The following is a 24,977-nucleotide window of genomic DNA, read 5'->3' as shown; positions in this document are numbered from 1 at the left end:
TCGTGGTTAAATGCACATTACTTCAGAACTGAATCCTGTCTCACCTTCATTCCAGATGCTTTCGGACAGTTCAGAAGCTAGTCTCTGAACTCCTGTCACCCATCACTCCTGGGCTCCTTCAGTTTTCATCGGAGTGGTGAGCTGGGTGGGGTCCAGGACTGAACCCTACATGACTCACTAAGAAATCTCTGAGCAGAGGAATAGTTTTTGAAATTAATATCAGCATTTTCTAGGCAAACCCCCTCCCCACAACCTTTTAAGTAGAAACAAAGTGGGTTTATGTAATGTAGTAGGAAACATTTAAAATTCTTTGTAGTGTTTCATTTTATAAAGTTAAATGTGAACTTTCTGGAATGAGCTAATGGCCTCGTAACCAGTGTAGGGACTACAGTGCAGAACATTGAAAGCTATCGCAGAAGTGTGTTACCCTTAACGTATTGAGTACTCCTTGTTCATGGAAAAAATACATTAAAAATAAATGTAGGCAAAAATAATTGACAGAAAAGGATCTAGATTGCCTTCATTTACCTTTAAATATTAATATAAAATCATTCTTTCTTTAACTTTAGTATATGACACTCAACCCCTCAACCAAGAGGAAGATCTCTCGATCACCTGACAGAAAGCCACCTAAGAAATCCAAAGCCGATGGATCATCCCTGGGCCAGCCACTGAGCCCTACTCTGTGGTGCCACGTCCATTTGGAGAAATCTATTATTGGCTCTCCACTGAAGGTGAAAAACTCTAAGAATTCAAAATGTCCTAAAGAGGAACTGGAAGAGGTGATGAAAATTGTGTCACCTGCTAAACTTGGTTCTAACTTTCACATTCCAAAGAGAAGCCAACTGGGGAAGGGCAGCAACAAATCCTTGGACAAAAAGCAAAGAGGCAAAAGGGTTCTGAATGGACAGAAGTCATCAGGGAAATCAAAGTCTCCCAGGAAAGGCTTGAAGACCCCTAAGATGAAAATGAAACAAATGACACTACTGGACATGGCTAAAGGTACCCCTAAGGTGTCCAGGGCTCCCAGGAATTCTGGAGGCACCCCTAGGTCTTCCAGCAAACCCCAGAAGCATCTGCCTCCTGCAGCACTCCATCTCATTGCCTATTACAAAGAAAACAAAGACCGGGAAGACAAAAAAAGTGCTCTTTCCTGCATCATCTCCAAAACAGCCAGGTTACTCTCAAACGAGGATCGTGCCCGTCTTCCCGAGGATTTGCGAGGGTTGGTACAGAAACGCTACGAGCTTCTAGAGCACAGGAAGAAATGGGCCACCATGACAGAGGAGCAGCGAAAGGAGTACATGAAGAAGAAAAGGGAGAAGCTGAAAGAGAAGCTGAAGGAGAGAGCAAAGGAGCGGAAGGAGAAGGAGATGAAGGAAAAACTGGAAAAACAGAAAAGATTCGAGGACCAAGATCTTAAAGGGAAGACCTTGCCTACTTTTAAACTGGTTGATACTCCAGAAGGACTTCCTAATACGCTCTTTGGGGACGTCGCCATGGTGGTGGAGTTCCTGAGCTGTTACTCAGGGTTATTGATGCCAGATGCTCAGTATCCCATTACGGCGGTTTCCCTGATGGAAGCGCTTTGCGCAGAAAAGGGCGGCTTCCTCTATCTGAACCGAGTGCTGGTCATTCTCTTGCAGACCCTGCTGCAGGATGAAATTGCTGAGGATTACGCTGAGCTGGGAATGAAGCTTTCTGAAATCCCGCTTACTCTGCATTCTGCTTCCGAGTTGGTTCGCTTGTGCCTACGCAAGTCAGACGTGCAAGAGGAAAGTGAGGTCTCGGATAATGTAGATGAAAGCAAGGATTCGGCAGCTTTTGAGGATAATGAAGTGCAGGATGAGTTTTTGGAGAAACTGGAGACATCGGAGTTCTTTGAGTTGACTCCGGAAGAGAAGTTGCGGATACTTGGAGCGCTGTGCCACCGGATTCTAATGACGTACTCGGTGCAGGACCACGTGGAGGCCAAGCAGCAGACGTCAGCTGAGCTGTGGAAGGAGCGCCTAGCTATCTTGAAGGAAGAAAATGACAAGAAGAGAGCAGAAAAACAGAAACGAAAAGAAATGGTGGCCAAGAACAAGGAGAATGGGAAAGATGAGAGTATGATGGGAAGAAATGAAAAGAAAAAAAACGAGATGATGAAAATAGAGCACCGGGTAGAAATAGAAGCTGATGATATGATCAGTGCTGTGAAGAGCAGGCGCCTTCTTGCCATCCAAGCCAAGAAAGAGAGGGAGCAACAAGAAATACAAATGAGAGGTAAGAAAAATACCAGGAGAGTAGAGGAGAATAAGTTAATGGCAAAAGTGACAGCTGGACCACTCCCAGCACTTGAGCTGGGCAGAGCAGAAGTCCTTGTTGTGTCTTGTGCTGTAGTGAAAGATCTTTGACCCTGTTGTTAAACAGGATTGCACAGCAATGGATGCCACTTGATCTAGAATGAGATTAATAATAATAAGGACTAATTTCTCCAGCCAGTTTTTGTCCAGACTTTCCTCTTTCCTCAGCCCATTTCATCCTTATGCTTTGACTTCTTAATAATTCTTGATCTGGATACAATAAAAGAAAGCTAATGCTTCCCTTTGCTAATTCCAACAGTGAGGATGGAGAAAGAAGCAGAGGAAGAAAGAATCCGGAAGCATAAAGCTGCAGCTGAGAAAACTTTCCAGGATGGAATTGCCAAAGCGAAGCTGGTGATGCGCAGGACCCCGGTTGGCACCGATCGTAATCATAACAGGTAGGAGAAGAAATGATCCCGTGCTGCCAGCTTTCCCCTCTGAGAGGAGCTTTATCAGATAAAAGTGATTGATATGGAGGGTGTTGAGAGGACTCCCTGTGTATTGAGCTGCGGAGGAGAGCAGAAGTGAGTTTTTTGTGTGTGTGGAGTGTCACAGACTTCACTGGTTTGCATAGCTGGCTTTTTGAGGCCTTCCTGTGGAGATCAGGATCCACTAGCCAGTGGAGCTTCAAGTCCTTGCATCAGTGCTCAAGAACCTCGTTACCATCTTTTTTTTTTTCTAGTTTGTTGCACAGGGATGCTTTAAGAATGGATTCTGATAAAAGCTCTTTGTGTTTCTCAACGGTGCTAATATAAAGGTTTACATGCACTCAGTTTTTATTGAGTCAAGCACATAGATGCTTCTCCCCTCTAAGCAAATAAAGGTGGATGTGTGTAACTATAGCCCGAAGAGGAGACAGGTCCTGTTAACGTGTGTGTTTTCTACAGGTATTGGCTGTTTTCGGATGAGGTTCCTGGCTTGTTCATTGAGAAAGGCTGGGTTCATGACAGTATAGACTACAGATTCATCCTTCCCCATCAGAAAAAGGAAGATTTTAAAAAGGACTACAGCCCAGGAGGTATGATCAGCCTGCTTCTCTGTGGGTATTTCCTTTGTTGTGCTCTGACTGTTAGAATGGATTCGTGAATGTGAGAGAGGCCTGTCTAGTCTGAGTGTCATGGGGATACTCTGGTTTAAGCCTTCTGTGTGCAGGCTTCCAGGAGAGTCCGATGCTCGTGGTGATCTCTCTCCTGCTGCTGCAGGTCTGGAGGCTGCCTGTAATGTACCACATAAGAACCATGGGGTACGATCACTGCTCTCTCAAAAGCAGTCAGGTTGATGTCAGTTGTGGACTAATCCCTCTGGTTTACTCTGAACCTGCTGAGTTGCAGTGTGCCAGACTTCTTGGCCAAGTAGCCAGTTGTGTGCTGCAGAGAGTGAGGGTATCCATCACTATGCTAACGTTCCACTGGTGGCTAGACTCCCAGATTAGTCTGTGAAGTAGTATCAAGCAGGACAGTCTTCTAGATACCTATAGCTTTGCTGATGGAGGCCATCTTGGCAAACAGCCCTCTTGCACGTCCTCTCAGCCTGCTGTTGACCTCGTACTGAACGTGCAGGTGAGGTGCAAGAACCAGCTGAAGCTGTAGTGCTTCCTCTATAATTTTGCCTGGCTGGCTTGGAGCCTGGGTGGTACAGCAGTGCAGGCAGAACTTGGACATGCACAAAAATCAGACTGTGGGGAGGGAAACTTAACACTTCTATGTGGAAATAGTTCTTGGTACAGAAGAGCATGCTATAATGTGACTGTGGTTGCAGTTTGAGTCCTGATCATTTATTGCTTTTGAAACATGCTAGGCTGACATTGAGTCCACCTACAGCACTACTCGGTCAGTTGTACAAGGGCTTTGTCAGTGTATAGCTAAAAAGTGAAACTAGTTTTATGTGTTTGAAATAGTAGGAATGCTTTTGTTAATTTTATGTATGTGCTTTATGATGCAGTAATTTCTTTAAAAATCTGTTATCTTTTTTTTTTTTTTTGTATTTCTATAAATGCACATAGTGTGAGCTTTAGCAAACTAATGCTGGATTAGTTTTCCCTGCCAAATGTATTGCTGAATATAAACTGGAGATAGGTTAATCTGTGCAAAATACTGAGGAGGAAGATGAATGAGAATACACTTGAGCTTGTGCTTTTCTGTTACAGAGAAGCGGAAGAGCGCAGCGGCTGATGGCAGAGTGAGCAAGCTTCACCAGTCTGTGCACGCTGCAGACCTTCCTGCAGAGACCACTACACCCAAACAGGGCCAGAACCTATGGTAACACGTGCTTTTATACCTGAGAAATACTCAAAGCGTAGAGGTCAAGGAAACTAGACAGGTTTCTTTTGATAGACCTTATCTACCTATTATTCTTTCAGTACTTAACAGTTGGATTAATTTAGCAGCTCTCCAGACCTCTGTTACTGATATTATTACTAGTAGTGAATGGCTAATGAGGCAGCCAGTCCAAGAGCCAGTGGGACCGTTATAATCAACTTCATCAATCAGACCTAAAGCCAGTATAAATTAAGCTGATAAAATGCTACTTTGATGTATTGTTTTTTAAATATTTTATATTCAGAAGAATTGCTAATTTAAAAGAATTGCTGTGTGCTTTTTTCAGTATTGGTAAGTGTTACTTCAGGAAAAAAAAAAAAAAGAGGAGGGGAGCAGTGACCTAGCTCGGTGTGTCTAGGTTTTCTTTCATGCTTCATCTCAGCAGACCTGAATTGTGGCACACAGGGTCCTTTGGCACATGGAATTAAAGTCTTCATTGAGATCTTTGGAGACAGGCCTGTATCCTGCATGTTCTTGTACTGTGTGAGATATACAGAGCCATCCCTCACTCCTTGTCAGTGTCTTCTTCCTAGGCTTCACAGCAGACTGTGGTGGTGTCCATTTGTTCTCCTATAGCATCATATCATGGAATTGATTTTTGTTGCTACTGATAATTATAGCTTAGCAAAATTATTCTTCCGTGTTGACTCCCTGTTATCCCTTTAATGCTTCCCAGTGCCAAGCAGTAGCCACCAACATGTCCTCTAAGTGAATCAAATCTAAACACTCTACCTTTGAGCATGTTTGATTGTGACTTGCTCCAGTAATTTGCCCTACCAATGTCTTTTATCTTTAAAGAAAATCTCCTACGTCAGCTGTTGCCCTGTGTGGTAAGGACTGATCAGTGTTCCTGTGCCAGGAAACACTGGCTACAGCTTTACCTACTGAACTGCCTGTGAAGGACTCTGTTTTTTAGATAAACCTGAGAAGTAACTCTCACAACTACTTGCTCCTGCAGCTCCCCTGTTAGCACTGGCTTTTCCCCAGAGTTTTCCACTGCTGACACACAAATGGAGTTACTTGGTCTTTGATAAATATGACCAGTTGTGAGCTTAGCTCCAAAGCATCGTTCCACTGCTGCAAGTCAGAACTACTACTAAAGATGTTCCTGCTCCCCTACCAGGAACTGTCTGAGACTGAAATTTGTGGATGTCTTGATTCATCTAAACCATCAGCATTGAGTGCTGACTCTTTGTATTGCTCTAACCCTTCTCTTTCGTTGCTAACAGGTCATAGGAGATAGCAGAGTTTCATCTGCATGCCTTCACTCTGTCCAATATTGCCATGACAAATCTGCACCACTTCTTAGTCTAGTCTTTGCACATCTTGTCGTGTGGCCAAAATTCAAGCAATTGGGCTCTCCTAGGGAATGGGTGCTAAACAGGAGGTCATGGAAGACAGGATGATCCACAGGGAAGTCCTCTCCACTTTATAGCTGCCTCTTCTAATACTTGATCTTCATTTAGCAGAGATGGCAACATGTGTTCAAGTAGAAGGACAAATTATAGAAGGAAAACTGTTCTGCCAGGCAGGTTGGCGGTGTCAGGATGTCGAGGTAAAGCAATGTAGATGGAAGATCTGAGCCAGATGGAGGCCTTCATGCCCTTAAAGTGAGCAGGGAGCACAATGGCAGCTTTTCAAAGAAAACGTAACCACTTGTAACTTAGTAATTCTTCTGTCCTGTCTGCATGACTTTCTCCTAACTGACAGGGCCACCTAAAGCCATTTCTGCAGACAAGCAGTAAAGAAGTCTTTCCTCAGCTGAAAGACTTTTCTTTAAATCTGGAACTGCAAAGAGCCTGTTTGCTCAGTACCTATCTGACAGCTGTCACCATTTACAGGCAAGCTTTGAGAAAAAGACAAGTGACAACCTGAGAGCTATTTCAGGGAATAGGCAGTAACTAGAACTTCCCTCTGAGGAAATCCATATTCCTGTTACTGTATCTTCCTCTGTGGCCATTGCCATTGCTCTCTCCAATCTCAAGGACTCCCGTGAGCATAGATGGTTATGGAAGAGTCTCCTCCTTGGCTGCTTTTTGCACATTGTCCTTGCACACCCCGAGAAGCCGTGAGACTACACTGAAGTCCTTGGATATTGTCATCCCCTGTTGTTTGGATACACGGACTTGTTCAGCTATAACTCATGATGTTAGCATGTGGTGCATAGGGAGTTTCATTTCTTTGTGTTCTGCTTTAACTGCTGCCGTCTGTCTCTTGTTCCTAGTAGTACATCTAACATGGGATTGAGAGTAGCCTCACAGTGCACGTAGAGCATCTTTAGCTTTACCCTTTTATTCTCTAGAGCGATGAGACTTTGAAATGAACACCAAATTAACTCCGTGAATGGTTGTATTTCACAGTTCTGCCCCTTTTCTCCTTGAGGATGGGAGCTGGTAGGACAGTGATGAAGAGAGAAATAGATCCCGTACTTCTGCCAAGAGCTACAGAAACAATATCTCATGGAAATGATTTCTGCTTTCAGTACTTTGTCCCCACAGAGAAGAGGGCCCAGTGTTCTGTCCTAAATGTGCAGAATCATAAATGCTTGGTTACTTCTGTCTTCTCCAGTCAGATGGACCAGTCCCATTTCTAACTTTGTCCACCACTTTCACTGATGTTGACGCTTATTAAAGAAATCTCCCTGTTTAAAGCTTCTGGGCACATGGTCCCTGAACAAGTCTTGTGTCCGTACCATAGTGCTTCATGAGCTGTGTACGTACTGGCCTTTCCTGCAGGAACCATGGGTTAATCACAGCCTTTGCAGTGTGTTAGTATGCAGGAGACTTCTTGCTCATCCTGGTCAGAAAGCAGTTGAATTTTGGAAACAGTGGCATCTCTGCAGAGTAACTCCCGTTGTTCTTCATCTATTAGGAATACACCATGGTATGGCGGGTCCCCTCAGCAGACAATTTGAGTTAACCATGAGTGGGTGCTGACAGACTCCATTCTCACGTCTATATTCTACAGATGGAGTTCCCCTGTTTCCACCAGCCTTCCAGAGCAGGTACTGATCCTGGGCTCCTCTAGATGTTGTCCTCTTGATTTCTTCATTCCCTAGTCTGCAGTCCAGGTTGTACACCTTTCTCTGTCCCTTGTAGCCTGAGAACAGGCAGGAATAGTCAGCCTGAGTGAATACTGAGAGCTCCTTTTGACTTGATGCTTGTGCCATTTGTCCTTTCTGATTTGATTGCTGACCAGTCCACTGGCTTGTGCTGCCAGAAATGTAAGAAAAGAATCTAGTCTGTTATTTAGGGATGCAGGAAGCCCTTACCCCAGTCAGGATTTCCCCTTTTCAGATCAGTTTGAAGACCTCCATCTGGTCTTAACTCTCCCAAAGGCATCTTTCCCATCACTCTGGATTGCGTTAAGCTCTGTCAGGCCACATGAGGGGCACCAATTGCTTTCCCTTCCCTCTTACCAAGACCCACAAGCTCATAGCCCTGTTGCCTCCCCCGTTTAAAATGCCAGCCCTGGTTTATCATATCCATGCTCCCAGCCTTGTGCTGGTTGAGCCCTAGCTGGAGGTGCAGGTGGTTCCTTCAGGTAGTAGGGAGTGCATGGAGCTAGGCTGGGAACAGGAGCTGCGGCTGCACAGAGCAGCAAAGAGTCACCAGTCAAACTAACACAGGTACCTCTTTGATCATTTGTTTTGCACATTGGAGATCAAGCTGCTGTAGAACAGGTCCCTTTCCCAGAAATCCCAGTTCTTGCTCTCAGGGCAAACTGGGAAGACTCAAGTACCTGTTGCAGATGTTCTCCCTTCCCTGTCCCATTTCCTTTTCAGCAGGAACAAAGTTGTGCCAGGGCTTAGCCCTAGCTTTCTTAAAAGGATGGTATCTGCTTTCTCACCCTGGCCAGCAGCCTGTGTTGTCCTTCCCCAAACCACACAACACTGGAGAATCCAAGTGCCATATGCTAACTGTTTCCAGTGCCATTGCATTTTTACAGCAAGACAAAACTGTGCAGGGAATTCCCCCCTTAGATTTGCAGCCATGGGGGAAAGCTGAGAAAGCTCAGGCATGGTCTTCTCAGATATTTTTCCTACTGGATACCGTGGTGTATCACCAGCAGTGACTGCTGCTGTTTCATCATGACCTAGGCAACCTTCTCAACATGCCTGGGAAATAATCTTCTGCTGGGTATCTGCAGGGCAACTGTTTTGAAGCTTGCTTTATGCCATTCCCATATTGTGACAGATTCTTTATACTGAAATACGCCTTAGGGTCAGTCCCAAGATTTGCCCCAAGGGTTTGGAAACAATTTGATACCAAATATTCCACAGAAATCTCTCTATTTAGCAGAAGTCCAGTAGACTTAGAAATGCTAGTTCTTGCAGTGGTCTGTCTGTAGACCTTCCAGTGGATGTAGGAATGCTAACTGGTCACCATAAGTGGCATCTGTAAGAACAAGACACAAGTTCTATTGTTACAGGTTTGTGTGAATGCCTGTTGGATCCCGTGAGCAGCCCTTAAGTGCCTGGGCTAGGTAGGCTCTAGTGGGTGAAAGATACTTGGAGCTGCTCTATCCTGTTCCTCGCAGGGAGGGTGTGCAGAGGATAGTGGTGGCCAAAAGATTTGATCTCAGTGTGCAAAGTGAGGATGCTCCACAGGGTTGCAGTGTACTGAAGCAGGTGACTGGCAAGAAACTATTTTTCTTCCTTTTTTAAACAATCAATCTCATGTTTTATTAAAGTAATTAATTTACTAACCGAATGCAAATTGTGAGGCCATTCCCCTAGTAGGAGCATACTAGAACTCTGAAATATTTTCTTTTCAGATGTGATATTTAGTAAGTATTTCTGCCAGAAAAATAAGCAAAGCAGATACTGTTATCCCAAGAGGAACCAGGACAGCATCTTTCTCTAGTTGTTGCTTGGCTTATCTGAGCTTGTGCCCAAGAAGGAAAATCAGATCTGGAGTCTCCTCTGTGGCTGGTAAGGATCACATAGTGGTCCTGTGCAGTTGTTTCCATATAAGGTTGATTTTGCTGTTTCCTCACTTGCCTCTTCTAAGGAGCAATCCTCTTCTAGAAGATAGGTAATTAGTCTTATTGTCTGTAAATGAGCTCTGAAGCTCAGATTGAATCCCCGCTCCCATCAGGTGAGGAGGCTTCATGGTGTCCTGGAACAGAGTTGGGGGAAAAAAAAAAAAAAAAGAGGAAAAGAGCAGAATTTCAGGCTGTCTTAAAGCTAGTTTAAATCTACAAGCCAGCATTAAAACTTGATTGTACTGTGGAATTGCAGAGAGAATTGTGTAGAGAACTCTGCAAAAGTTTTCTCCTTTTAGATTCAGCTAAACTGCTGATTACCACTGCTGTCCTGAAGGACTCCCTGAGCAGAAAGGTTGAAAGCTAATGAACATGGTTTTCAAATACGAGCTTCTTAGAAAGGAGGACTTCTGCACTTGCAGAGGGCACAGCCTTCACCGTCGCAAACCTACATCAGCCATTGTGGTATAAGATGGGATGTTCCCTTTGTTAATCTAGGCACTTCTTGGGTTAATGAAAGAAGTCGAAGGCTCTGCAGAAAGAGTGATTAAATCGCCGTGCTATGCAGTGCATAGCATGTTAATCTTTTCTAGTGCATCTAAAATGACATTCAGATTACTTAAACTGACTGCAACTTAGTGAATCTAATCCCTGGGGTAGATGACTAAATTCAAATACCAATGTTTTAATAAACTTAATGGGGAAAAACCTATAAATCAGTTCTGTGTTTGTTTTGTTTTTATTTTTCTTGCCCTGGAATTGGCTGCGATTGGGGACCTCGAAATGAGGCCAGTCTGAGTCAGGGTGCTTGTGCCAGCATTACTGGAAGTGTTTCACCTTGCTCCGTGGGGTTGGGATATAAGTTACTTGTCATCCCTGCCTACTAATACTTGTGAACTATTTAGAAGAAGGAATTATCTTGCCACAGAGATAACGTTAGCTGATGTCGGTGCATGTTCTATCTTTCAGGTTTCTCTGTGACAATCAGAAGGATTTGGATGAGCTGCTGGATTGCCTGCACCCACAAGGAGTAAGAGAAAGCCAGCTGAAGGAGCGTTTGGAGAAGAGGTGAGCGTGCTCTTCTTTTTTTCCTCCCCTCTGTGTGCCTTCTCAAAGTCAAAGCATATACTCCTCACAACAAGCCTTCCCATTCCCGGGGCAGCATTCTGCGCTTTGCTTCGATCGTGCCTGTGCTGAAGAGGGGAGGGTACTGAGGATGAGACATCGCTATTTTTCTTGGGCGGTAACTGCAGGTCCTTGATAAGTAATGCTCTGAACTGTGAGGAGGTTCTGTCAGTCTTTAAAGTGCTCCTTGCAACTGGAAACAAAGGCAGTGCTGTTTCACTCAGAGCCAGAACTACCACGTGGTCTCAAGCGTCTTTCAAAGAACGTTCTGCACTGGTGGAGCACGTAGATCACGATGGATACCATTGTTGCCCCAGTGCCCACGCAGCTCACAGGGCAGTGACCTGCATGTAGTCAAAGGTTGGTTTTGATTTTCCAGGTATCAGGACATCACACATTCTATCCATTTGGCTCGGAAACAGAACTTGGGCCTCAAATCCTGTGATGGCAACCAGGAACTGCTGAACTACCTCCGAAGTGATCTAATTGAGGTTGCAACTCGGCTGCAGAAAGGAGGCCTGGGATATGTTGATGTGACACCAGAATATGAAGCAAGGGTGAGTGAACAGGCAAAGTAATACTGAGCAAAACAAGCACAAGCTGATACTTTCCGTGGAAGGTCTTAAGTCTTTTGTTCTCCTCAGACAAGAGAATCAGGAAAATTAGTTTTCTCATGTGTCCTCTCCTTCTAAACTATTATTTGAAGATTACACAGCTGCTGGCTTGAGGTCCTTTTGATGTAGGTGGGTCATAATGTTGGAGTAGGGTGTCCTGCACAGCTGTTAAATTGTCCTATTTCATTCATCTGGTGGTGGACTTCTTTATGGAGCATTAGCAGAACTCTTTGTAGCTGATTTTTAGCTTCTGCGTCAAAGCCAGCGTGTCTTGTTAAGACAGCAGTTTTCCATTTTGGAGGGGTTTTTTTTCATAAGTTCAGACCACTTTAGGCTTGGGATAAGGATGTTCATGGGTATGTCAGCACAAGGAAGTTACTGTGCAGTGAACTAAAGTATGAATTTTTAGTGCTCTGGCTAGTTCAGCCTAATTCACATGAGCATTACTGGTGCACTGAGTGTCTTTAGGAGCGGATAAATCTGCCTGGTGTGGGTAGAGTACACACTCCTGTGACTAGTGCATGTTCCTCCTACCAAAGGATGACATTGTCTGGCTTGGAGTGGTTAAAGCTCTCTTTAAGCTGCATCCTGAGTCACTGCAGAGACTGCTGCATGGAGATGAGAAAGTGTTAAGAGGAGCGGGAAAGTGGAGTCATGAAAGGAGTGTAAGAATGGCTTAGTACTTGGTCATCACGGATTGGGGTTTTGGTGTTTTGGGTTTTTTTCAAGGCATGATGCTTTTTTTTCTGAACAGTGCTGTGCATGATCATCAGCTATGGATGAACTCTAACAGAAGCAGCAGCAATAAGCTGATTCCATAACCAAGTACTGTAGATAACAACACTGCATTAAGTATCACATGTAGCTATTGGCAGGACAGACCCACCTAAAACAGCGTGGAGAGTAACATCCAGCTGTAACCTGATCATCTGCTCTTCCTAACAGGTGTGCTCACTAGAGAGCTTGAAGGATTTTGGCGAGTGTGTGATTGCACTCCAGGCTGGTGTTGTTAAGAAGTTTCTGCAAGGTTTCATGGCCCCCAAGCAGAAGAGAAGGAAACATCAAGGAGAAGACTACATAGCCAAGGCTGAAGAGATAGATGAGGACAAGAAAATGGCAGAAGAAGCTAAGGTAATTGTTCACTTCAGGGTTCTGTTTTTGGTCTTGTCTTTGAGCAAGGACAATACATTTCATCGGGTACTAAATCCTGAGCAGCTTTTCCCCATTCCAAGTTTAGGATGCAATGGGTTTGTTGTTTATGGGGCCAGGTGTTCCCTGGTTATTTTGAAGAGTAAAGGTATTGGTGAAATAAAAATCATACTATGGAGTCACAGTTAATTTTCTCTCTATGAACAGGAAATGGGTCAAGTCAAATATTTGACTATCTTGGTGCAGTTCCTCACACAAGTTGGTTACTTTAATAAAAGCATATTAGGGAGCATTTTTAGAGTACTTAACAGGAGTTGTATCCATCAGAGAGGACTGATGGTGGCTTGATGCCTTTGATCTGTAAAGAGGAGGAGAGACATGATGAGGTTTTGGTGACTGCAAGGGAGGTAGGTTCGGTTAAATATCATATGAATGGAGACACCCACAGAAGATGCCAGACTATGGGTTGCACACAGCTTGTCTGGACATCTGTGCGAACAAGCCATATGTGCCTGCAGTAGAACAGTGGTCTGGTGAGGGTAAATACATAGCCTTCCAAATCAAAGCTCAGAAGGGATAGAGAAGAGCTGCAGAGGATTTGGCAGGGTCCTACAGGCAGTTGAACTGTACCAGTGTTTTATCCGAAGAGGGATACTAGTGCTCAGGAGTAGTTTCTATGCACTGAGTTGAATGGGACATTAGTGACCCATGACAAGGCTTTCCTCACTGCGCCCTTCCAAGTGCTGTGCCCTGATTCATCACTGACTTCAGCAGAAGTAGCAAGATCAGAATTGAATCAACAGAAGCATTTGAAATTCCCAACTTAAAAAAGACTTATTAGATGCTTAACTGATGCTGGAGTGTGTTTTTTTTGTTTAAAGCTCCTGTCAGTGTATGCTGAACCCTTGTTTGAACGTCAAGTCTTTGCCGTGTTAGCAGGATAGTTGGATAGGCACAAGAGATTTTCACATTCCTCAGTTGTCCTGAAGTATTTAACCTTGGCTAACTTTGAATCTTCCACTCACTAGGGAATGGAAGGGAATGGAAGGCTACCTTCTCCTAAAAGCTATCAGCAGAATACAGAGCTGTAAAAATCAGTTATGTCTGGGACAAAAAGGACCTGGATCATCACATTTCCTGTATCTACAGCAACACCGTGTCATGCCTTACTCACATCTGCCTTACAGCTATAACCATAAGGGATTTCTAAATATTGCAGGACTTGTAATCATAAGTTACTTTGAATTTTTTTCTAGTATTACCCAGTTTGTGTAATGTGACTGATACAGCTCAGCCTTGTAGGTGTACGGGCACAGATTTCAGTATAGCCAGTCTGAGTTTGTGGTCATGCAGGTCTCCCTCTGGAGCACTGGTTTTTGTGTAGTGCCGATGTCTCTGGAGCGTTTATTTATGCAGTGAAGTGCCTTCTTTATCTGGCTCAGAGTTTTCTAGACATTTGTGGTGGTACAAGCAATGTTTAACTTTTTTGTTGGGTTTTGGGGTTTGTTTGGTTGTTTTCTGGTTTGAGGTTTTGTTTGGGTTTTTGTTTTTTTTTTTTTGCCTCAGTTTATCTGGAATGAGCTTTCTTTTTGCCAAAGCAGAAAACCTTTATAGATGACTTTGAAGGAGAAGCCCAGATCTTAGGTGTAGTTATCCAATTAAAAAAACGTGACTGTTAGGCTTTTAAAGACAAATCTCCTGCATAGGCCAAGAATTATCAAGTCTTTTAGAGCCAGAACTGCACTGAGAGTACATAGCAGGTAAGATAGAGCATAGCTGTACTGGAAAAACCCAGTTAATGTACTTAGAGACTGCATGAGCAAAACTGCAGTCCTGCAGTACGTTTATGTCTCATTTTTCCTGTGAGAAACAAGTTATGGCTTACTAGGTACCCATTTGCTGACATAATTGTCTGTACTGAGAGTTCCTGCTGGCTCAGCTACATAGCTAGAGATCACACTGCTGAGTGGCAAAAGATTGCAATGTAGACCTGGCTTATGGCTGTTCCTGAAAATCAGCCTTGTGCCTCTGTGTTTATGCAGATGTTCCCCTACCCAGTGGCAGGAGAACTCTGGACTATCCCAGAATAGGACACGGAATATGTGACCTCTTTGCAGCATGACATTGCAGCACGATTGCTTGTGCATAGCGAGGAGCATGGGTAGGTTACCTACCCTGCTACTTGCTGTCGGCAGTGTTTGCAAGAGAAAAGGCTAGGGAGGGTCAGACAATACCTCAAAGAGCAGCTTCACAACCAAGCAATTGCTGTTTCAGCTGTTCAGAGGGATTTCTGTCATCTTAGGACACCAGATGAGAGCCTTTCTAGCTGGAGGTTTGTCCTCCTTTACCAAAGCAGGCATTTTCTGTCACTCTGAAGTCGAAATGTGACTGAGGACTTGCCCTTTAGTATTTTTGTGGGTTTTTTTTTTTGTTTTCCCTGCTAGATTGCTCTTCTCCAGTCAGGAGGGTATTTTAGTAACTTCTTTCAGTCTCCTGTTTTGCCTAGTTGGCAGTCTGAACTCCCTTGATAACGGTGCTGCTAAAATGCCATAGTCTCATGATGCTTGGGAAGCAAGGCTAAAAATCTGTTAAATTCCACAGGCTTGGGGAGAAAAGTCTAAGCAAAACTTGCCAACAGCTTTTGCAGATTTATCTTGGCCCAGCAGTTACCCAGTACGTTAACAGCAAAACCCATGGAACAGTTACTTGGAAAATCAATTACACAGTATGTGAAGCACCTCAACAATGTTCTGCAAAGAAATAGCACGGCGCTGTGTAATCTGCCACAGTAGGCTGTGCAGGTTTCCGTTTGTCTTGAATATCTTGGGCTCCAGGTTCCACACTAGCAATGGCAGCAAGGGTGTTGGCATTTTAGAACAGTTTGTGTGTTTTTCCAAGCATCTAATATATGCCATGCTTCCTCAAATTCAGTGGGAGGAGAATGTGCAACTCTGCAAAAATCCTGGGTTTTGTTTGGCTCCCAAATTGCTGTCAGCTGCAGAGTTTAGATTTTCCCATCTGACACTTCACTGTTTGTTTTTTCATTCTCCTGGGGTAGAAGAACATTAACTTGAGACCTATTATGTCCCTGTCATGTCTAGGCCATCACCTCATTGTTGTAAAGCAAAGGATTAACGTTGGAGTTGAACATGCGTTGGCTCTGGATTACTCCTCTGTCCTGGTGCATTTCCGATTTACCCCGACGTTGTTTATAAACCTCCAGAGCTGAGTTTGAGATTTCAAGTGCAGGCTCCAGCAGTTGCCTTGGTGCAAATTGCAGGTTTAATGCTTTTCCTCCTCACTTGCAGCTAATTCTGGGATTCCACGTGCGCTGAGGTCATCTTGTCTCGGGAAAGGGGCTGGTTTCATATTTGGGGCTTCAAATGCTTTGCCTGTCAGATGTGATTGTCGCTGATGTCACGGTCCCCTTTGCCAGCTGAGCAGCTCCGAGGAGCAAGCGTGTGGCAGGTCTCGCTGATGGTGTCTGTGCAGGACCCACTGGAGGGCAGCACAGGCTGCTGCAATCCACCGCGCTCCAGTGGTGTTGCCAGCTGTCTCCTAACTTTCATCCCACATTTTACAGCACTAGATTTCTGCCTTTTATTTGCCCTAGCCTGATGATTATTTGGGTTAGACTTTCAGAGCAAGAATTTAGTGGAGTTCACAGAGGTTGTTTCAGCCTGGCTGTGAAACGCAAAAGGGCTCTACTGTTACGAACAAACTGTCTGATCCAGGGAGGCTGGTTATGGATAAACCACAAATAGGACTGCTGAGGCTGTATAGAAGGAAAGAAATACAGAGTTGAGCTTTGGTTATTAAGGGCCCCAGCTAAAGGATATAAAAACATCTTCAGACTGTAGCGAGCTGTGTCTGTGTGCTGCGTTGTAAGTTGTTAGGTCTGTCTGCAGGTTGCTTCAGCCATGGAGAAGTGGAAGACAGCAATCCGTGAGGCCCAGACCTTCTCCCGTATGCACGTGCTGCTCGGGATGCTGGATGCCTGTATCAAGTGGGATATGTCGGCAGAGAATGCCAGATGCAAAGTGTGTCGCAAGAAAGGTATGCATTCCTGCCCCACGCCTGCGTCACAGTGGGACGCTGTCACCTCTCCATGCCCTGCTTAGGCAACGTGCCCTTGTAGTCTGTCACTCTGTCTTTGGCTGTATTTCGAGTTTTGAACGTCAGGATTTACAGTCAGAAGCGTTGATCTCACAGAAGCATTTGACCCTGACTCCAGTAAACCATTCTTATGAAACCAGTGCACAGTCTTGCAGAACATTGCAGAGCTGCTGTCCCCTGGATATTTAGGGTACTTGGACACAAGTCAGCTACAAATCCTTCTGGAAACACTTGTGCCACTGTCCATTCCCTGGTTTCATTTTTGAGTTGGAATGATCTTTGGGTCTCTGAGCCTTGTCAGTTAATCCCATCTTTTACAGAAGGAACGAGGAAGGAGAGGTGGGGAAGGTTATTTTCCTTCGTAGCCAAATGGGAGAGAGCAAGTGGGATGATACTACTTTGAGGCTAGAGTGGGAGTGGAACTGCTTGATGAGCTGGAAGCCTTACTGGCCGGTAAGGCTGGGGAAGTAACCAAGTAGGTGACCAGGGGCTACCTCCTCTGGAGGCACTATAGGATGAAGGGCTTTAGAGTCTTGCAGGCAGAGGGGGAAGTAGAAGGGGTGTCACCAGTGAGGGAGTGCTAGTATTTGTTCTGCCATAACCTCTCCTTTTGGATGGAAGCCTGGAGGAAAGAGCTTGGTGGGGCATTCTGCCTCATCATGTGCTTTTTGTCTCACTATTTGCTGAAACACTAGTGGGAAATGAGGGCAGACAGACCTCTGGGGGAATGCTGGGCCACTTTTGTTTACCAAAAGGCTATGCCATCCACCTTCAAATAAGGGCTGAATTGGTGCAACATCCTCCTTCACTGTGGAGCCTCAGGGTTATTCCAAACCAATGCAAAAACTGTCCTGTCTGCTGTTGAGAGGGGATTCTAAGCAGATGTAAGAGGGGACTCACCCGAGACTAACAGATTATAGTTTCACAGAATGTAAGAACTGGGACGTTAGAGAAAGAGACGTGCTGGCAAGCTCTCTGCACTTCCTTTTTTCCCCTCTTCAGTAAATGAAATAGCTGGCTCAGGGCTGTCTCCACATTTCCCTGCGTCAGTGAGAAGCACAGAGAGACTAGTTCTGCTGCATACTGATGTTCTTTAGGCTTGTTCTACCTTAAGTAGAAAGATGATGCTGGGCATGTTACCCAGGTTGAGGCTAGAATGAGAATAGCTGCGTTTATAGCTCCGTGCTAGGCTTTTGGGCATCTTTGCAGCAAATTTCTCTTTCCCAGTGTTCGGCTTGAGGTTTAGCCTGGGTGGAACATATTTGGCAGGTTTCTACCTTTGCCTCAAATGAAGTCTTTGCAGGGCAAGGTACTTTGGATTGTTTTGGTTTTGTTTTTAAATGCTGCTGGTTTCCACCGCAGTGGTGGAGCCGATGAGGAAGGGTCCCTGCCGTCAGAGGGTGCTTTGCATCTTTCTCTTGCTTTGTCCTGACCTCCAGTGCTGCAGCAGCTTCTGCTTCTCAGGTTGAGCAAAGCTGCGACACTCTTTACAAGTGAGTTGCACTCTCCTAGGTGAGGATGACAAGCTGATCCTGTGTGACGGGTGTAACAAAGCCTTCCACCTGTTTTGTCTGAGACCGGCGCTCTACGAGATACCAGATGGTGAATGGCAGTGCCCGGCGTGCCAGCCTTCAACTGCCAGGCGCAGCTCCCGGGGCAGGTGAGTGACCCTCCTTTCCTTTGCGTTGTCACTGATGCACAGTTCTAGCCATGTTCTCACAAGATGACCGCAGCAGCCTGAAACAGAGCCCTTTAAAAGGTTTGGAGTAGCCTAGTTAATGGCACTGGCACAATAGAAAAGCAATTTTTTCAGGCTGTAACTTTAGCACACCTGTGTTGTACTGACCCATGACAACTTCAAGAGTTTTAATAAATAACTTATGTTTGGCAGTGAAAACATGCACAAAACATCAACCAAAATCAGACGGGCTAAGGGCTGTTGTTTTCTTTGACTGAGCAGCTAGTTGGGTTGCTTTTTCATGGGAGGGTAGCTGGTAGCACTGCAGCTCTGTAGTCTACTGAGCTGTTACTGTTGTGTTCTTGTCAAGTTAGAGCAGATGTTACTCCAGGCTGCAGCTCAGCCCCTACTCTGCTACTAAAAATCAGGCTACCAAGTGCCAGTCTGATGGTTTTCTGGGCCTGTTAAAACCTTAACAAGGCAGGACTCCTTGTAGGGCTACAGAGGGAACGTGGTTTGAGGAGGAATCAAAGTTGCAGCAGAGATTAGTAGTTGCCCCCTGACAGCAAGGGGTTGAGTTGTTTTTTGAATTGCAAGCTGGCAGTTAAACGTATGCGAGATGTATTTTTCTCTTTACAATGTGTGTCCTCTGCTGACTGTGACTCTGTGCTGCATCAACCCACTTGTCAGTGAGGTGAGGCTATCAAATGGCATCTGAAGCATAAGCAGTCAACAGATCCTCCCTTCCAGAATGGCAGCACAATAAGAGGTGTACTAGCTTGTAACGTGCAGGTGGTGTATGGCCTTAAAAGTATTACTTACTCCCTGGGCACCATTTAAGAGTTCCTCAGGCTTGTACAAAAATGACAGGGGCTTCAATGCAGCTGTTCTAGCCTGAGATCACAGTTACTTTGATGTGGCAGAGTCACCTGCAAGCTGCTTCGCTCCTGGACGAGAGCCATCAGGTGGGGTAACACCTGGCTTGTTATCTGCTTTCTGCTCTTGTCTTCCTAGCTGAGACAGGGAAAAAAATGTCGGCCTGGGAGCACTTTTGCCCCCCCTCCCTGTACTGTGGGAGCTTGTTCTTATTCCTTTTTGCTGCTCAAGATTCTCTTTCTCCAGAGAACCGAGACTCCCACAACAGCTTTGCCTTTGTCCCCTTTTGCCTTTGCATGCTGGTTTTGTTTTCCTGTTTTTGTAATGGTTGGAATCCTTTACAGACACATGCAAGAAGTCAGAACTGTCCTGGGCAGGGAGTCGCTGTGGCTTCTGACATCAGCACATGAGAAGCCTGACGTTCTGCTCACTAATAAATACAAGCTTAGCTGTGAATAATAATAAATGAGGTCTGTTTCCTATAGTGCACATGCAAGTGGCATGACAGTGGAAGGAGATAATGGGACAATATTCCAGCAAAAACGACAAAGCCCTCCTTTTGAAACTCCTTAGGCCAAGCCTGTTGACCTGGGTAAAACAGCAGCACATCCTCAGGGAGGAGTAATTGCACAGCAATCACAGTCTTAAAATCTGTTATCACATGGTCAAGGTGCCTAGAACAGCAAAAAATATACAGATTCAGCTGCTGGGGATTTTCAGCCCAGATGCTGAGACAGTAGCCTGGGAAGTGCCCTTTTAGCTGTAGCTACAACTTGACGCTCTCTGAAATAACAGTAGACTGCTCCAGTCTGAGACTGGATGTTTATTTTATGTTGATTAGTCTGGTACAACAAGTGTGTTTACCTGCCTTACTGTAGGAACTATGCAGAGGATTCTGCTGAAGATGAAGGTGAAGAAGGTGAGGAAGCTTCTGATGAACCAGATGCTGAGGAGGAAGAGGAGGAAGAAGAAGATTATGAAGTTGCTGGACTGAAATGTAAGGCTTTGACCATGCGGGAAAGTAACAGAAAATATTAAGACTCTGTCTTCAGTGTCCAAAGTGTTGATCCTATCTGGGACTTGTGCTTTTCCTGACACAGAACAGGTTCTTACTGGGAAACAGTGGGAGATGTCGCAGGGGAAGGCTGTGGTTGTGCTGTATGTTACCTGGGGACCTGGAGTGAACTCTCATCCGTTTGTGATAGGGTCAGTGCTAGCAAAGATTGAAACTGCAGTGAGCTCTCGCTCGCTGCCCAGTTGCTGCCCTGGGGATGCTGCTGAGACCCTCAGGAGTGCAGCGAGGCGGTCAGCAGAGGCGGCAGCGGGGCAGGGTGAGGCCACAGCATTCTCAGTTACTGGTATTGGCAGTCTCTGTGCCTACGGGGTTTGTTGGTAAACTGGATGCTGTTAATAGATGCTTATGGAGCTTTAACCACAACCCCGTCTCCTCGCTTTTTCTCTTCCCACCAGCTCATAACCTCTTAAATGCAGGATTTCTAGTGATTTGGCAAGGAGACATTCTCAAATAGTAGCACTAGCTCTTCCTCTGCCCATTCCTGTGGGAAGGCGCAGTACTCGAGGTGTAGTGTAGCCTGGACCGCCAGCACCCTTTGGTTGCATACAGAGACCACTTGGGATGCATGAACTGGCTCTTTCCTGGGCAGCTGAGTGGAATAAAAGAGCATTTTCTAGACTCCTAAATGACTCCTTCTCCAGTTAACTGCTTTTTAGTATGTGTATCCACTTTCGTTTTTAGGGGAATTTGACTCAGTCTCGTTTGGGCAACTTGATGCACTGAAAAGATCAATCTTGGAATGGCCCGCTGCCAGCACTTGCTTTCTGTCAAAATGCCCTTGACTGACATAAAATTAACTTCAGATTGTCTTAACCAGGGCAGATGGTGGAATCCAGAGACTGGGACCCAAAGGATTATCCCATGTTCTTTCAAGGGTTTCCATCCAGGTCTATCAGCCTTGATTCCCTTGCTTTATTCTGGTTTCAGGGATGTTCACTGATAACTTGGCTAGGGACACTGCTTGTTGTTCTGCGGTGTATCCATGTCCACACTTGGAGTGTGTTCAGCCTGTGTTGCATGGCCAAGTCAGGAGCTGAGCCAAGGTTTCCAAACAATAGCAAAAGAGGGTTACAGTCACTAAAAATAAAGCGCTAAATGCAGCCCCTGGTTTTAAAGAGCATTAACATGGAAAGGTCACTGTGGAAAACTTTTGTTTTAATAGAGAAGTCCCATTAATCCTCGTGGCGTTTATCCTGAGGGATCTAACTTAGAATGTTGGATTGTCAGACATTTAACACATGCCGCACGCTTGACACACAAGCAGAGCGACAGCAGGCAGACGTCCCGCTGCCCCGACACACGCTCCTCGTGCGGGGGGCCTGGCGAGATGATTTATTGGACAGGGCTGGATTAGAGGCCGCAGATGAAGTGCTACAGCGCGCTGGATACGGCTTGCTCGAGCACTTGTGACCAGGTGGAAGGAGCTTGGCTGGGGAAGATGAGCAACGCATTCTCCTGATACAGAGGGGTCATGGGAGAAACTTAAGACCAGGGAGTGCGTCAGCACGCTTGCATTTCCATCGGCGTGAAGCCCTGACAGGCAGCCTAGTCAAACAGGCAAGTGCCTTTCTGTGGGATATAATGCAGCGGCCCCAGTCGTGGGGAATAAAATCCCATTGTTTCCCACTTGCAGCATGTGGAGCAGCTCCTGGCTGCAGTAACTCGACACTCCCCCTGCACACAGCTCACTTACGAGGGGGGCTCAGCAACTGGCTTGGCCCACTGTGTGGGCCACTTGTGAATGCTTGGAGGAGCACCCATCCCCAAACCAGCGAGGAGCAAGGGGGGCAGCAGGAATCTGGGGAAACTGCAAGTTTCTGCTCCCAGTGCTTTCATGGCACTTAGTGCCATGGTCTAGTTGACATGGTGGTGTCAGGGCAATGGTTGGACTCGATGAGCCCAGAGGGCTCTTCCAACCTGGTTGATTCTGTGATTCAGAAGGGGTGTTGCAGTTACATTTGAGACAACTGCCTGCCCTTGCATTGCTTCCCCTGCCCTCCCTCAAGTCTCGACGCGTCAGGGCCTCAGCCCTTGGTTCTGCAGGCAGAGGGGCTTGCTGTTACAGCCCTGGGCAAGCCTTACCTGCGGGATCTCCCAGGTCTCCCTTGGAGCTCGAGGATCTGCCAGTGCTGTTGGCTGGCGTGTGTGAGCACCCTTCAGCAGAAGGCTGTTGACAGACAGCAATGGCCTCTTTTTGGACAGGAGGCAGTGACCTGCACGTCTCATCTGGAGAGGGGATCAGGAGCACAGCTGACACGAGCATGTGCCGAGCGAGGCTGGGCTGACAAGAAGCTGGCTTGTTGTGGTCATCTGTGGGCTCAGTAGCTCCTCTGCGCTGTGAGCAAGGCTCTGCCTGGACTGTATGCAATGGGCTTGTGATCTCTTGCTTCCACATTAACCCATTCCTCTAAGCCCATGGCTTTATATGTTTCAGTGAGACCCAGAAGGGCAGCCCGGGGCAAGCCGAGCACAGCCATGTACTCCTTGAGGCAGGGAAGGCACCAAAGGAAGAAGCAGTCGCTGCACCCTGCCAGGGGACCCCGGCAGCGGGTTGCACCTGTCAACGGCGCAGACATTGATGAGCTGGTAAGAGCCAAATTGCTCCCCGGAGGCTGCTCACATCGTGAGTTATAAACGAAACAGGTGTCACGCTTCCTCCCCTCCCCTCCGCAAAGAAATACCCTGAATCATAGTGTGAAACCCCGGGCTGGGCTGGGGGCGGGTTGACAAAGGAAGCGTATCCTGAAGGGCCCGGTACAAACGGAGCACAGATATGCCAGGCATCCTTCCCCAGCCACTTTCACACATTGTCCCCCTTGAGTAGCAGGCAGCCTGCAGCTTGTTAAAGGGTTTTAAATAGTATCCATATGTCTCTGCAGAGAGGTGGGGGGACCAAGGGGGTCCTGGATGGTCAGGGAATGCCAGCAATGTTGGACCCTTGCTCCCCAGCCTTGGCCCTTTTTCTGACAGTTGTTGCCCATATGGTCACGCCCCAACCTCCAGGACATAATTTAGCTGGTTTAGGTTTCACTTGACATTTAAAGAATAAAACCTTCTGCTCCTCAACAGAGCAATCTTGTGTGTGCGTGCATGCAAGATGGGGTGGAGCTGCAGCGTGCTGTGCTGTTTGTCCTGGGGAGGGATGCACCACAGGGGATACGTGAGGATACTCTAGCCCCATGGGCCACGTCACAAGCCTCTGCTCCATCTGCCATCTGTCCACCGACCAGCACTAGCAGTCTGCTGCAGTCCTGTCACTGAGCAGTCTGGATAAGGGTCTTTGGGCTCGCTGCTTCTCGTGCAGGGTGTGCGTGGGCTGGCTAGTGGATCTGCAGTGTCTTTTAGCTGGTCTGTGTTACAGATTGGAGAGCAACCAAACCAGCAAGCCCAGCATGGGCTGCCACTGCCAGCTTAGAGGGATAGTCAGGTGGGAAGGATCGTACTGGAACCCCTGGGTCAGGGTCTCTGCAAAACACTGTCTTGGGGAAGAGAACTCTGCCAGGGCTCTTTCACTTACTGTTTGTCCTGGGAAGAGACTGAAGCTGGCTCAGGAATCGTGCCCTGTGTGGTGGAGCTCTCCCATCATGACGTACCCCAAGCAGCGACGCCCCGCGAGCCGCGTGCTCAGAGCCAAGGGGATGTCCCTGTGCTGGTGGCCGACCTGCTGTGGGTCCCCGGGCACATGGCTGACCTTGTGTGTGGGACAGCAGTGCTGGAGGCATCAGCTGCTCTTTGGTATTTAAAATGGCACTGTCGGCTCTGCAACGTCAGGACAGCAGCGCTGGAGCCTTCTCCCTCTGCCTCTCGTGTGCTCCCTGCCAGGGGCTTGGAAGAAGGCAGGGAGAGGCATTTTACGCTCTCTGTTTGCTGTCATTTATTCTTTGGCTGCTTGTTTTGACCACGTTGTCTTTGAACCTGTCTTGAAAAAGCTTGCTGCCCCCAGAGAAAAGACAGGCTGCCTGTGAGCTATTCCCACCAGCGCTTCTGGATGGGGCTCCTGTTCTGTAACTCAAGCTGCCACTGCGTGTCTTGGCTGTTCCCATCGAAGGTCCTGCAGCAGAGCACTTTGCCTCTTTTATTCTTGTGGAAGGTGGCTGCATGTGAAAGACACGACCTTTGTTTCTGCAGCAGTGCTATGTATCCCCAACCCTTAAGGCACTAGCTCGTAAGTGAGAGGTTTGAAAAGAAAAGCTCTGCTAAGAACCAGTTTCTTCAGCCTCAAAACTGTTTGCTGAACTCTAAAGCCCGTAGCGGTGCCCTCCTTCTAACAGCATCCTTTGTGTGGGCAGGTCCTTCAAACAAAGAAGACGGCACGTCGCCAAAGCCTCGAGCTGCAGAAGTGTGAGGAAATCCTCAGCAAGCTGGTCAAGTACCGCTTTAGCTGGCCCTTCAGGTGAGGGCAGGTGGCCTCCTCCTCCGTGGGCGCGGGGCCGTGTGTCGGTGTGGGCTGGCCGTGCTGCAGTCCTACCGGATCCCCTTGCTGCCTGCGAGACCGGGCTTGCAAAAGCAAGTTGTGGATGGGAAGAAGGGGAGTGAAGCTGCTCCAGAAGAAACCACCATGCTCTCTCAGTCCTCTGCTGGACTGAAGGTGTGGGGCCCTTCTGAGCTGCTGTAACAGAGGGCTGAAGGGGGGAGGCCGGGGTAGGTGCTTTCTGCAGCCCCCAGGGTTTTCAGGGTGCTCTGACTGAGAGAAGG

General features: G+C 46.7%; 1 protein-coding gene across 1 annotated transcript in view; it reads left to right on the top strand.

Annotated features, from left to right (window-relative positions):
• BAZ1B (bromodomain adjacent to zinc finger domain 1B) overlaps positions 1 to 24,977 on the top strand; it is a 42,416-nt gene that overhangs the window by 15,004 nt on the left and 2,435 nt on the right. The window contains exons 7-18 of the mRNA XM_068415395.1: positions 570 to 2,265; positions 2,605 to 2,743; positions 3,233 to 3,363; positions 4,492 to 4,603; positions 10,619 to 10,717; positions 11,154 to 11,331; positions 12,334 to 12,519; positions 16,446 to 16,593; positions 18,166 to 18,313; positions 20,086 to 20,204; positions 22,717 to 22,868; positions 24,572 to 24,675. Of these exons, the coding sequence (XP_068271496.1) occupies positions 570 to 2,265; positions 2,605 to 2,743; positions 3,233 to 3,363; positions 4,492 to 4,603; positions 10,619 to 10,717; positions 11,154 to 11,331; positions 12,334 to 12,519; positions 16,446 to 16,593; positions 18,166 to 18,313; positions 20,086 to 20,204; positions 22,717 to 22,868; positions 24,572 to 24,675 (3,212 nt within the window). The remainder of the gene's footprint in view (positions 1 to 569; positions 2,266 to 2,604; positions 2,744 to 3,232; positions 3,364 to 4,491; positions 4,604 to 10,618; positions 10,718 to 11,153; positions 11,332 to 12,333; positions 12,520 to 16,445; positions 16,594 to 18,165; positions 18,314 to 20,085; positions 20,205 to 22,716; positions 22,869 to 24,571; positions 24,676 to 24,977) is intronic.

Source organism: Nyctibius grandis, chromosome 18 (assembly GCF_013368605.1).
Source record: "Nyctibius grandis isolate bNycGra1 chromosome 18, bNycGra1.pri, whole genome shotgun sequence".
Taxonomy (NCBI): Eukaryota; Metazoa; Chordata; class Aves; order Nyctibiiformes; family Nyctibiidae; genus Nyctibius; species Nyctibius grandis.
Note: the sequence above shows the minus strand (reverse complement) of the source record. Positions and strands in the feature narration are given on the sequence as shown.